This window comes from Maylandia zebra, linkage group LG13, assembly GCF_041146795.1.
Source record: "Maylandia zebra isolate NMK-2024a linkage group LG13, Mzebra_GT3a, whole genome shotgun sequence".
In the NCBI taxonomy this organism is placed as follows: domain Eukaryota; kingdom Metazoa; phylum Chordata; class Actinopteri; order Cichliformes; family Cichlidae; genus Maylandia; species Maylandia zebra.
This window is the reverse complement of record NC_135179.1, coordinates 5,782,839-5,797,481: the sequence shown is the minus strand read 5'-3', so window position 1 is coordinate 5,797,481 and position 14,643 is coordinate 5,782,839. Positions and strand designations below refer to the sequence as shown.

The 14,643-nt window shown below is 37.4% G+C and overlaps 1 protein-coding gene across 3 annotated transcripts in view; it reads left to right on the top strand.

Annotated features, from left to right (window-relative positions):
• The window catches only part of atrnl1a (attractin-like 1a), a 325,816-nt gene that overhangs the window by 172,650 nt on the left and 138,523 nt on the right, over positions 1–14,643 (top strand). For all 3 annotated transcript variants that reach the window (XM_004553538.6, XM_004553537.6, XM_076891448.1), the window contains one exon: positions 12,903–12,964. In XM_004553538.6, coding sequence (XP_004553595.2) covers positions 12,903–12,964 — 62 coding nt within the window. The remainder of the gene's footprint in view (positions 1–12,902; positions 12,965–14,643) is intronic.

Here is a 14,643-nt window from a genome sequence, read left to right as displayed (position 1 = left end):
AGCTCAAGGCATTTGTTAATGTTCTTAAACAGACTGTAACTGTAGGATTGAATTGACTGAGCTTCAACAGAGAAGAAGCTTAAAACAAAAAAAAACTTTTCCTCACCTAATTCACCTAATGAAATATTAATTTTATATTATCAAACCATTTATTTATCACATTATTGAATCTTTTTTTGTTTTCATCAGCCCACTGCTGAATATGATATGAAGCACGCCATATTAACTTCTAATTGTTCTTTCTTTCTGAGGGTTTGATGTATAAAGTACATTTTAAGCGCACATGGATCAGTAACACAACCCCAGTCGGCTTGTGTTATCAGAGTCGTTTGGTGTGTGTAAAAGTCAAAGTTTAGTGCAGAGTGTTCTGTACCTCATTATGGGTCATTTGTCCATCGATCGCTCCCCTCATATGCATTTCCCATTAATGGTACATTATCAAAGCTCCATATATCTGCTGGTGGAAAGGTGATATGATAATTACCAAGAGGAAGCCTATCTCGCCACCATGTCAGCCAGGCTCGTGTGTAACATGAGAAGCATGCGGCGTCCGGTCCTGTGACCTTGGTGGCTTCTGATGATGGAGTAGGGCGAGTTTGAGAAATTGTCCTGAGAATTGATAATGACCTGGCCTGATATATTTGATTTAATAGATCTGGGTACACGCACACACACACACACACACGTACATGCGAGTCACATGATAGCAAATGGAGTGACGGCACAAAGGGGCAACACAAGAAAACAACAAATCTAGAGGTACCTGCTTGATTGTCAGGAAATGTAGAATTTGCTAGAGGGAACGATTGCAAGGCCACCCCTCTAACCTTGGGTCGTGAGCTCCCATCAGCTCCCGTCTATTTGTTTTGAATTTAAAAATCCTAATATCTGTGTTAAAAAAACGTTTTTCTCATTCACGGGCACTGGCTTTTATAATGTCAGGGATGCAGTGATCCAGCAATAGTGATAAACTAATAAATTTAGCAGGTGCTACAGAATATTTACAGACATTGCAGGAAGATATAATTCTGTTAAAGTTAACCTGGCTTACTCTGTTTGACCTTTTAGCTGTGTGCACTGCTGGCAGCATGAGTTGACACCAAAAGTGACGTTATCTTTTGTGGCAGTGAAACACAAACAAACACTATGATCCACAGTCTCACTTCACATGGCTTTGATGTTGGCTCCTCCTCGACTTCATATTGAGCCCCGGGCCAATAAGACTGCGGGCCAGCTGAAGTCTGTCATTCAGAAGCTGTTACACAGACTCAGGGCACAACCTTACATGTAACCTTTTCTCATTCAAAAACAACCTATGTAAAAAAATAAAATAAATAAATATTGAAAATATCTGTGGCAAACTATTGTGGCCTTACAGTGTTTCCCTCACAGGATCTTGATATTGGCTGAGAATTGAGAGCTGGATGCGGAACAGATTTTTATTAGATGATATTCCCCCTTAGCTTTAGCTCCTCTGCACTCATCTCATATTTTTATGTATTTTATGTCATATGTAACTCCATCCATCGGTACCTACATACATCCTCTGTCATGTATCTGGGTCCAGTTTGTGGGGGCAACAGTCTAAGCAGAGATGCCCAGTTTTCCCTTCAAGTGGCCAATTGCTCCAGTTCTTCTGCAGGGAAACTGAGAAGGCTCCAAGACAAGCCAAAAGGTATAATCCCTCGAAGTGCTCTGGGTCTATCCCGGCCACCTCGCAGTATGACTTGCCTGAAACACCCGAACAGGCATCCAACTCAGATGCCTGTTCGGGAATCTGATTAGGGTACTTTCAGGGTGAGAGAATACAAACATGGAGGAGGAAGATGGCATAATGGGTTTTCATTAAATGTGTGTGTGTCTGCTTTTTCAGATCCAACACTTTGCAAATGCTGAATTTCTCTCTCTTTGATTAAACAAACTTAAGTCAGAGATAATAAAATTATATGTTGCATCTGCAAATACAGATGCAACAAATCCCAAGAAAATACAGACCATCACTCTAATTTGTTCATTTGACACCATTTTTTCCCATAAAGTAGGACTGGCCTGGTTTTGTTTCTAATCAGAAAATCATGTTTTATTGATTGGGCACACAAACATTGTTGGAACATGACCCAGTTTCTCTCCATCTTTTCTTTTCATTTGTTTGTTTTGAAAGAACAACTAATTTAGCCAGAAGTTCTATAACTCAACATCATAACTGTGTCTAATTTGAACATCTCTGTTTGTAATTTAGCAGAAAAAGTTATTTTAACAGCGAAGGCTTTGTAATATTGCTTAAATTAACAGACGTGTGTTTCCATTTTTCAAAAACACTAAATTGGAATCGATGACAGGAAAATTAGCTGTAAAAAGAGCTTGTTCTGTACATCTGCTTCCCTGCTGCATCGCTCCATGCATTGCAGCTTATACGCCAGTTGATTAAAAGCCTTCTGTCAGAGGTGAGCAGCCATTTTGTTGCAGAGGAACTCAGGGCTGTGATAATTTGATTTGCTGCGCAATGCTCGGTCACTCATCGTCTGTGCCATTATTGAAAAGGATGCCTCTTCTAATCAGATATCCGCCACACACACAAACACCCTCTCTGATCAGTCAGTTGCAAAGTATCCATTATTGGATTAAAACAGAAGCCTAAATGGTTAACTGTCTGACCATCTCTCACACACACACACACACACACACACACACACATACACACACACACACACGACAAAGGAGGATTGAAAGCACATCTATCTGATGCATCTCATTGAAGCAGTATCACATTTCATAGGCTAGAACAGAAGTCGAGAGGCACGGTGCTACACATGTAACCAGAAAGGAAGTCATCATCAGTCATCAACACAAATTAGGTTGGTTACAGAATAGATACATGTGTAGCATGCGTGTGCGGGAAATGGTCACCTGACATTTATAACAGCAACATTTAGTGACCAAAATCAATGTATTTAATCAATCATCTGATCAGTAAAGCTAAGTCAATTTAAATATTTTCTCAAGACATTTGCAGGTTTAACTTTTAATTCAGAGATAATATTTGAAATATTAAATTGTAACTAAATAGTTCAAATATTTGAAACAGAAGTCCTGACTGTTCTGTTATTTGGGGTTTTTACTGCAGTTTGTTGCTGGTGTTTGAGCTGTAGATTAATGCATGAGCGTGCCTTAAGCACCTGTTTAAAGAAGACTGCATCTGTGAGCTCTCCTAACAAGTGCACACATATGGTAGAGCAGGACTCATTTGCATAACATGTAGGTGGAAGCAGCACTTGGCAACTGCTTCACTTTGGTCATTAGGTTCTTATGAATATTCAAATACTGAGGGAGCATGCACTGTAAACACATCGCTTTTCGTTTAACATGCTGATATTAGCATGTGTACATGATTTCTATATGCTTCATAAGCAACTCTCAATTTCATTTTATAATTGAGCACTGTCTCACTGCTTTGGGCTGTTATAAAGCTTTAAACCCTAAAACTAATATAGAGTTGTATGAAATAGTTTTAGCATATTTATTTCTCACTTAGACTATTTTTGTACCAGATGTACAGGAGACATGTATGTGTGGATGTAAGAAATATTTCCCAACATATTGATTGTTTTGATTGTTTTAATGGATTTCCATACTCATTTTACAAATACCTTCAGAATTTCGTTTTTAAATATACTGTACTACACTTAAGCTGGTTTTATAGTTTAAATTACTATTAATATTACTTTAGTAAATAGCACTTAGGTGGGGAGTAGGATTCCTCTTTTAATACTCTTAATACACTAAAATCGAGCATACAGGCCAGTGAATATTTTAAAGTCAAGTGAGCTAATGCAAATAGATAAGATGACTGCACAGCCAGCCACTATCAGCAGATTGGTAAAGCCTCCAGATACTGTACATCTGCAAGCCGCTTTGAAACCCTACTCCACACCTCCTTTTTTATGCTGTATTTGACTCAATCACTGACAAATGTGTTGGTACTGGTGCCTGTTCAGTGCTCCACAGGTTTCTTTCTGCTGCTCTTACTCTGCTTTATGCTTCCCGCATGCATATTTACAAGGGCAGTTAGGGAGATGAAATATGTACTTAACTTTCTGACTGTTGAACAATATTTTTATTTCAGTCTTTAAAAATACCCTTGCTATATTGCTCAAGGTTGATATTTGTTATGATAAACATAGTGGCTAAACTCAAATACGTTGCATATATTAAACATAAAAAGAGACCTTTGATTTGGATCTTAATACACAATCTCTCTGCTTGTCTGTTAACTCCCCTACACAATCACTTGCGCAACCAAACTTGACACACAGGTACATCTTAGGCTTCTGAGGATCGGCTATCTAACAACATTGTGCTGCCTAGCAACCACCTATGAATTGATTAAATGGTATATTTGTAATGTTTATGCATGTATAACAACTTAATAAAAGTGCTGCCATTTTAATTGCATGAGTATCTAATTTATAGCCACAAAACATTATCAGTTATGATAACTGATGATGCCATCACTTTGCCTGGCACCCACCTAATAGACTAAAACGACTTTTCCATAGTAGGGCTTATGAATGTAGTAGCACACATATTTTTTAGACAGAATGGTTGGCAAATTATCAAAATTATCAATTAATCATAGATATTTAATTATGCATATTCACTTTTTCTGGATATTAGCAAACAGTCACTCTGTTCAGTGTTATCTTCAATACTGATCCCTTTGTTTTGTTGCTTTTCTCAGTGTGATTAAGTTATCAGTTTGCCAGAAACACAAACAAACCACTGTTGTAGTATTTCCATGAACTAGTTTTTATAATTAAAAGGCCCCAATTGCTGGTTTGAGTGAACAATTTATTCTTCTTTGGCTTTGTAGAAAAAGATTCCCAAAAATGCGCACCACATTGAGGCCTTCCTCATCATTACTGCCTGAAGTCTGTGTCAAACATGAGTTCCAAAGTTTCCACTTACTGTTTTCAGCTGCTATAGGTTTGAGTATCTATCAGGGTCTCTGTGTTATAAAGTAGTTTCCCGGTGATGGACTGTTTCTTTCAGTTAATATGAACCATAGTTCCACTGCCCTGCAGCCTTGATGAAGATTAAGTGAGAAAAGTTCCTCAGCTGCTCTTTTCCATCTTCTTTTCCTTCTGTACTTTCTGTATACTCATTTCCTCCTCCCCTTTCGGTGCACCCCTTTCTATTTTTCTCCTTTTCCTTTTACCTTCCTGTATTGATTAGCTAAGCACTTTCTTTTATTCCACGTTTTAACAAGCAGCCCTTGGTTCAGGGTTAGGGAAATCAAAGGCAGCCCACTGCTGTCACAGCTCTTAAGCTTGTCCCCAGAGGGCCACCGGAGTCCCTTCATAATGACTGGATTGTAGCACTGGAGTCCTTGGAGCCCTCTTTATGTCATTCCTGTTCTTCTCATTTTTTACTCCTCCCTCCCAGTCCTTCCTCTCACTCTCACTCTCTTCTCTGGTAATTGCAGTTCTGACTAGCCGGTTGACCCCTGACCTTCAAACAATTACATTCTATCATGTGTTTGTGCTGTGATGTGTGGGTTGTTTCAGTGTTTATTGTCTGAGTTTTGGAGAATTCCCTTCTGTAGTATTTTTTCTGACCCATTCTCCCTGCTGTATTTCCTGTAGCTGCAGTTTCTTTTAGGACCAAGTCTGCTCCAGCAGCACTCACCGTACTGTTTCAAAGCTTTGTTATATCGCAATAGAAACATCAGTTCTTCTTATGTTATAGTCATTTAAATCCGTAAGTGAAATATACTGAGGCATCTCTTTTATTCTAAATCATTGTTCGGTGTATATGAATTCGATCTTTTTCCTGAATCCTTCATCTTTTTCTTTTTTAACTTGAGGTATGTCTGAAACTCATTTGAAAATTCTCGTAAAAACTTTCTGTAATTTTTGAAATGTTTGTTTGAGCGAACTCCAACAATAAATGCACAACTATTTTGACAGCGCTATGTGTGCTTGTGCCACACCCCCACAGTGTATTATTGCAGCTTTGTAGAATAGTTTGCTAATGTTAACAACATAGCACTCCACCCTTCTTGTTCAAAACACCAATAACATGGCATTGGCCAAAATGCTGATGTTAAGGCTTTAAAATGAGCCGAAAACTAGTTGGTGATGTCACTGTAGCTATGTCCATTTTGTTGAAGTTAAATTCACTGATTCTGTTGTGAAAAACAGAATCTGTTTTATTATTATTATTATTATTATTATTACAACAGCTGCAGTATATTAAACTAAAACCACTAACCTCAGTAGAGCTGTTTCCTACATCAAAACTATGAACGGGCTTAAAAAAACTATGTAGCAATAAATAATTCAACATGCAAAGCACACAGGAGCACTTTCCATTCCATAAATAGCATATACTGTGGTGACTCATGTAATCGCTCTTTTTCAATGTAAATTTCACTAACGATGTCTAATCTTTCAGGAGTGCAGTACTTACCATTACAGTATCTGACATTGATTTGTCTTAAGCCCTTTTTGGATGGGATTATTGTTCCCTGGGGGCCTCATGTGATTGAGAAATTACCCGTCCCACTATCTCTGTAGGTTCTCAGTCATCCAGATCATGGTAGTTTTGAGAACTTGAGAAATAAAAGAAGGAAACTGGACTTCCTATATTAGTCCTGTGTTAGAATCCCTTTATTAGAAGTACAGTTACTATTTATTTTCTATCACTCCTGCTCCAACCAGCTGTTTCATATGTTAGTTTCGCAGATTCAGTTCATTTCAATTCAATATAGCGCCAAATCACAAGAACAGTCACCTCAAGGCACTTTATATTGTAAGGTAGACCCTACAATAATACACAATACATATGAAGAACAACCCCACAATCATATGACCCCGTATGAGTAAGCACTGTGGCAACAGCGGGAAGGAAAAACTCCCTTTTAACAGGAAGAAACCTCCGACAGAACCAGGCTCAGGGAGGGGCGGGGCCATCTGCTGCAACCGATTGGGGTGAGAGAAGGAAGACAGGATAAAGACATGCTGTGGAAGAGAGCCAGAGATTTATAAGAAGTATGATTCAAAGCAGAGAGGTCCATTAACACATAGTGCATGAGAAAGGTGACTGACTGACATAGTATTTATAAAGTGTGTTTTACTCAGATGTACTGTCATCACTAGTCAACAACTAGACCTAAAGTCAACCTAAAGGCTGTTGGGCCTGTTCACAGTAAGGACACTGTCATTTATGTTATCCATCTCATTTCCTTTGACAGTTAGCTCCTCTCCATGCTGTACAGAAGCAGAAAACCTAGATTTGTACCAAAAGGTTTCCCAACTTTCCTTTTTAATGACAAAGCATCACTTTAAAACACACACAAAGATGTTCATTCAGAACATCTTTCCTACAAAAAATATAGGAAAAAAGGCAACATCACCAAGATGTGACATTGTCTTGGTGAATGAGGCTAAAATTGTCACAGGACATTTGTCTTTGATGCGATTTTATTGACATGGCTTTTATTGCTAAGGATTGATATTGAAAATGACTTACTACAGGTCTCCATAAAATAATTACATCATGTAAAGAATGGTAGCAGGATAACAACATGGTTATACAAATAGTTTAGGGCACTTTCTTATATGCATCAGTTCTGTGTTTAAAAAATGCTGCAAGTTACACCATGGCAAACTGCCAAACGATAAGTGTGCACAGGTCTTTGCTGCCAAAATCTAAATGCCAGTATTGCTGTACACCACTCTGCAGTTTTTACTTAAAGCATATAAAACCTGTCAAGAGACACAGTTAAGTTTGCTTTGAAGAAACCAGCAAAAACAGTAGCTTGAAAACGACCATAGAATTATCTCCTCTGTATCTCAGTAAGAGTTGCACAAATATAGTGCATTTCTTGTCACTATTGAAATGAATTAAGTTATACTTAAATTGTCCAAATTATACTTGTCTGATGGTAATTTGCTCATTCTATGTATGTGCACATTAAGCTTGCATTATGTGTTTGTCCTCGTGTTAGATTCTCGTTTGTGGCTCTGCAGTGGTGTGTGCTGGGATGAAAAGGGTGTGGTCTAAACATCTTATTGATTATAGTTGTTTAACGACTGCAGTTGTTGTAAATTGAAATGATGGTAGTTGGCTGGAGCTGGTATGGGACTCATGAGTGCGGGAGAGAAAAATTAAGAGCAGTTTAAACTTACTGCATTAAGTGCAGCGATCATAATTTGTCCACTGTGCAAGTTTGTGTTTGTTTTGTTGCATTTGTTTTTCAGTGTACAGGATGTTTATCCATTGTTTGACAGTAAATGTGTGCTTTTTTTTTGTTTGTTTTTTGTTTTGTTCTTTTACCTTGTTGCAGTATGTGTGTACACTCATAATAACTCTTTATATTGTCAGGGGGGAATGATGTAAACTGCTGCAGTAGAAGCCTGAATGCAAAGCCAGGCTCTTTTCTCCCTGATGCCTGTATTAATGCTGTGTCCCACTGGACCAAAATCAGCTTTTCTGCAGCTTTTTCACTGTCAGGCCATTTTACCTGCTGCACAAGTGCTGGTAAACCTCTTAAGCTCATTCTGCCCCATTTCTTTCCCTCTTCCCTCCCAAGTAGTCTCAAAGGATTCACCAAAGACAAAGACGCAGCCTCTTTGACTATTAGGGCCATTTAAAGGTATCCCCATGTTGAACATGGCTGAAATACAGTGCCGTTATTTTGATGCGTCCCATCAGTATTTATTTTATAATTTACAACCCCAGTTAGCTGCAGTGGTTTAATGTTTTTAAATTCATTTTTCACAGTCTACTGTGTGCTACTACTCAGTGCTACTAAGTACATAAGTGGTTTTGCCTGTACCTCTTTTATATTATCTTAAAGTTTCATGAGAGAAAGTGTAAGATTTTGACACCTTTGAAAGACAATTAGTACAAAATGAAAGACTTTTCGCCTCTTAACGTAAAAATGAAAAAGAATAAGAAAGTGCGGGTCTGTCTAGCATAGGATGATTTCTTATTAAACTACTGATGCACATTTAAAGACATCTAAAGTTTAATTGTTAAGAATTTATCAGATTCTAAAGTTAGCTTTTAATTTCAAGAGAAACTCTGAGGGCAACATGTCCTCATAGTAATTAGATGTCATAGTCTCTCCTCGGATATCTTTTTTTTGTTCCAATACACTTAATATCAAAAGCATAAGCTGTCCTTATAAACATAATTTACTTTACAGTTGGAAGAAGTGATATTTCTTCATGAATGACACATTTGTTATTTATATAATATGGTTTGATCTTCATCTACATGTGAGTCACACTTTTATGCACAAACTCACTCAACAAATAAACAAAAACACAGGTCTCAGATGTTCTAGTTAAGGAGGTAAGACAATGTTTTAGTTGAGCTCCTATAAAGAAACACATACTGATAAAGTACGCTCTTCTCAAGAGGATTGGTTGGTATGAACTATGCCTTGTTCACAACAACTTTCTTAGGGCCTTAATATAATCATTATGTAATATCCTGGAGGTTTGAAAATGCAAAGAAAGCTATTCTAAAGACATAGGCGTTCATTAATCCACAATAAGACAAACAGTTTACAAATGGAAGAAATGTTGGGCTGTTGCTATTCTGTATACGGGTGAAGCTCTGTGGATGGTGAAGGAGAATTTGAAGTTTTTGGCAAAAATGCACAAAGTTCCTTTAAGAAAAGAGACACTGCCAAAAACTGACTGAGAAGCATGGTGGATGCAGCATCATGGAATAGTTGTTTGGCTGTCTTGCAATCACAGTGGGATCAAAGAATTAGAAATGACATTAGGACATGTTGCACAAGAACATCTGGGCAGCAGTTCCTTAAGCTTATGAGCGCATTCTGTAGGTGATCTAATTAACCTTCCTGCCTTCTTGGGACCTTTTTGTGCCACTGCTATGTGTTAAATGGCTGCCATTTCCACTGTGTTCAGTGGAATATAACCAAACTTGCCACAGGATAGTTTTTACCTGTCAATGTTAATATTCCAGTGTGAATTCCTTAAATCAGCCTAAAATGGCTGAGCAGCAGAAATCCCCACACCCATCACCCTGGGGACCATTTTCTGCCCATTGACTTCCATTATAAACGCTATTTTTCAACCCCAAATTATCATCATATGATTTTATTTTTTCTTCTTTTCTTGGATGTCAATGAAGACTCAGGGCCTTGAAGATTTAATTTTTAAATTGCAAAAAAAATGCAAAAAAAATAATGGCAGGTCAAAATGTATGTTGGTGCCAATCTTTGGTCCATCTAAAGGCCTACTTATAATGACAATCACATATTACTTCAACTGGTTTTTTGTGGAAATATTTAGTTTCGTTTTTTGGTTTTTGGGGCTTATAACACAGGGCGCTCATGTAATAACACTGGGATTTGAAGGGTTAAAACAACGAAAATATAATTAAAACTTTACATGAATATTTCAGGGAGAAGTAGTTTTACAAGGTTGGCTAATTTAAAGTGGAATAAAATATGGATATATGGTCTTTTTATGGCGTGGCTGAGAATGGTCCCTAGGGTGATGGGTGTGAGTTTTTTAAAGGATGGCAGGAGGGTTAAACAATAAACCAAACCAAAGTAAATATTCAACAGAGTGCTTGAGAGAGAACTAAATTTAAGTTTTGGAAACTCCAAAGCAAGTCACTAACTTTTACCTAATTTAGACGTCTGTGGAAATGCCTGCTGTGTGCCATCAAGACATCAGTTGATGATGTGGAAGTGTCAGAAGCAATTTTAGGCTAAATCTGATGAAGGCTATTGCTGTTAAAAGAGGACCTAAAGGTTTCAAGGCTACAATTTGCATTTGTTCAGTAAAACCATTAAAAAAAGCTTTTTATTTATGTTAATGTCAAAATAGCAGCAAATACAAACACATTACGTGTGGAGGTGTTGAAAAAAACTCCTTTGTGAAAAGGTTTTTAATTGGCAGTCATCTTAGTGGGACTTTGACAAATCAATTGTTGTTTGGTCTGCTGCTGTGCAACTTTTCAGTTCTCCATTCTTGTATTTTCTTAACCAAGAATGCTCACTTTCTTAAATGTAACCATATTTTAAATGAGTGGATAAGACATTGGGAAACACCATTAGTAACAGTCATACTGGTTGAGCTTGGAAGAAACTGACAGGTAATCAGTTTTCCTGTGAAGCAGACCTCCTAATTGAATTACTCCATTTAATTACTAAATGGATCAAAGCTCTAAGATGGTCATTACAATTCTTAGACTTTACTCTTAGTTTTCTACGAAACAATAGCAGTGATTTTGCTCAGTGCACTGGCACACCAATACTTGCTCTAAGATGATGACTACTACTTTTCCCCAGTACTTGTGTACTGGTTGTGCTGCTGGCATGAAATCATAAGTGAAAACAAACAAACCACCAACCAGTAGCCGTCAGTAAATTTGTGCTGTTGAGAGTTTTACTTTTGTACACCAATATTCCTTTTGTTTTTTTTGTTTTTTAAATTATCCTCATTAACCGCTCGTCTTTGGTTGACTTGGTCATTTGGTCATTTATCTTAGAGCATTGATCCATATGAGGAGTCTTTGTGCCTTCTAACTGTAACTGAAATATCAGCTTTTTGTTGTCCCTGCAGGACAGGAAAGTGAATGGAAAATCAATTATTTTTGTAATAAATAATCCTCTTAACATGATGGATTTGAGACATAGACTGCAGTGGCTTTTCAAGAGTTTTCATATCTGAGAGCCAAAACTGTACTCTGAAGCCAGAAGGCACATCTTACATAGACACAGAAAAACACACAGTAAACTCACACAACTGTTCATAAACACGGATTGTATTGAGTTACAGAGTGAGGGATGAGATGAGGTGAGAGGTGAGGATGGCTTTCATGCTGTTAGGAATATGTGTGGGTGTGTATGCTGATGAAACGAGTGGAAATATAGATAATACATCTTTTAATATTGCAAAAACAGTACAAAAATGTGGCTCATTTAAACATGCACAAACTAGATGAAGTTTTTGGCCACTTTAAAAAGGGCATATCATATTTTTTTTAACTTTATGAGCCTTAATTAGTATAGCAGACATTGGAAACATAGTAAATTGGAAGCTTGGGTTTCCACAAGCAATAAAGAAACATTGTTTGATAATCAGCCAGGATGTTGTATTCACTAATATGGAATTGTGCTTTTCTTTACTGAAATATAGAATAATCTGTTAAAGTTAAACCAGTTAATATCTGCATGGTTGAAGACAAGCGGAAAAATCAATTACCAATAATTACAATAAATACACAGTGTGCATTGACTGAGTCGACATGTTTTATATCTGTGGCTTTGAACACCAGAGTGTCACACACTGCACCAGCATCCCAGAACAGAGAACATGATGGATGATGCAGCCAGTTGATTTAGTGGAGCTATAGCATGCAGTAGGTTTGTCAAATTTCAATTGTTGAACAAAGTGCTGCAGAATACCGAAGAACACAAAAGGCCAGAAGCTTTTAGTCACAGGCTAATCTTATAATAACCTGCAACCCATATGGTGGTGCATCACATTGTATTCTTTGTGTTTGTGTCATGTTTGAATGTAAAAGGCAGGAATAAAACCAATGGTTTTTTGTAAGAGGTCTGAATGCTGGCCTTGGATAAAGAAAGATGTTTAACAGATACTGTTTTAGTTTCCAGTGTTCTGTAAAAGGAGCAATAAAAAAGCAGTGCAGTGACTTGTGTCGATTTTAGTCTGTGTTGTTCTTACATTTGCAGGAAGAAGTTTTGTTGGAAAAAGTTCCAATCACAAATGGGAGGAGAAGAAAATCAGCATTTTAACTGCTGTTCAAAGGTCATATAGAGGCAAAAAGTCAAACTTGTACATTTTGCACTAACCTCTTGCACTCTCTTTCCCTTTCTTGTCTTGTCTCAGATTGCTTTCTCTCAGCACAACAGCATCATGGACCTGGTGCAGTTCTTCGTTACCTTCTTCAGGTAAGTTTTTGTTTTTTTTTATTGTTATATTTACTTATTTACTGACTCTTTCATGCCGAGCACCTTGTAGGGCTTTTGCTGCTCAGTGGTTCAGCTCCCAGAAGATCTTTGCTCAACTGAGCTCTAACCTGAAGTCACAAAGTTACAGTAGGAGGCAGCAGCCTCAGGAAAGACACTTCACCCTCAGCAGCTGTGTTACCTTCTGCAGGAGAAGTGTGGGTTGCTAAGAAAGAGCATGGATGCACAATTGATTGAAACATAATTTTATCTTGAAGAAAACCTGCAGGATTAATAAGATGAAGGGTTTTGTTTGTATAATGTATAAAGTTGCTGTGCTTGCTCTTAAAAGAATCATTTCGAAATCTTAATACTTAAAAAATTTAGGTTTCATGAAACAAAAAACTTTAAAAAGTATCCAAATGAGTTGCTTTGACCTGCAAATCAGCTAATTAGTGGGCTCCCAATCTTTGAAAAACCAGTGCATTATTAATAAGCTCATAAGAATTTTATAGTTGTTTTTCATACCTTCTCACTCACTTGAATTGAAGAAAATATATGAATTTCATATCTAAACTCAAAATGCTGAAACCTAAGAATCCAGTGAAATTAACTATGAGTTTTTCCTTACTATATTTGTTATGTTTCTCTTATTATAATAAAGCCATCATAGCAAGTGAGGAAACTTTCACTAAAAGATTAATTTATATAGTAATATTTATGACATACTTGCCCTTGGTATACTTTTTATTGCATACGTGTAAGAAGACTATAAGTGTACACTATTTGTGTCCAGATGGTTGATTCTTCATAGTCTTTAATCATCTCTGGGTTGTTAAAAAACACATTATAAATACAATAATAGTGGTTATAACAATGACGATAAACAGCTAAATAAAACACGAAGAAATGAATGTAGGTTTGTTAACAGCTCACGTACCTTGTAGTTCACTAGTGCACATGCATGTCTTTTTAAAGTAACCGGTCATCAACAGCCATCAAGTTGAGAATCACAGCTTCTGGGATATTACCGAGCACTTCCATTCAGTGCAATTCTTTCCTTCTAAAATTAAGTTTTTCAAGGCTAAGTGTAAAAAGAGTGACCAGAGCCACAGAAATAACTCGTCATTTCCTTTTCTAGTTGCATTATAGTCTTTCATGTGGGAGAGTATTAAAGATTTCCCACTACCAAATTACCAGTACTTGGATGACAAGCTTTGATCCAACTGTGTAAAATAGACTTTCTGGCAACTCTCTAGAGGGTAGGCCTAAGAGGAATCATCTTTTGTATTGCTTAATTTATTTTTTATTTTCCACTAAGTTCCAGGAAATCCTAAGAACCTGGAAATCAATTTACTCCCCAGAAGCAGCAAAAATATGTTCGCCTCTCAGAATGCCACTTAATGCACAGATGAGGTTTTACCATGTTTAACTATATACCTTGATGATATTTGACATGTGTTTGTTCAGACAGTTTGAACTGAAACAAATGCAAACATACATATAAATAAAGTGTATATGTAGGCGATCGTGGCTCAAGTGTTGGGTGTTCGTCTTGTAATCGGAAGGTTGCCGGTTCGAGCCCCGGCTCGGACAGTCGCGGTCGTTGTGTCCTTGGGCAAGACACTTCACCTACCGCCTACTGGTGATGGCCAGAGGGGCCGATGGCGTGATATGGCAGG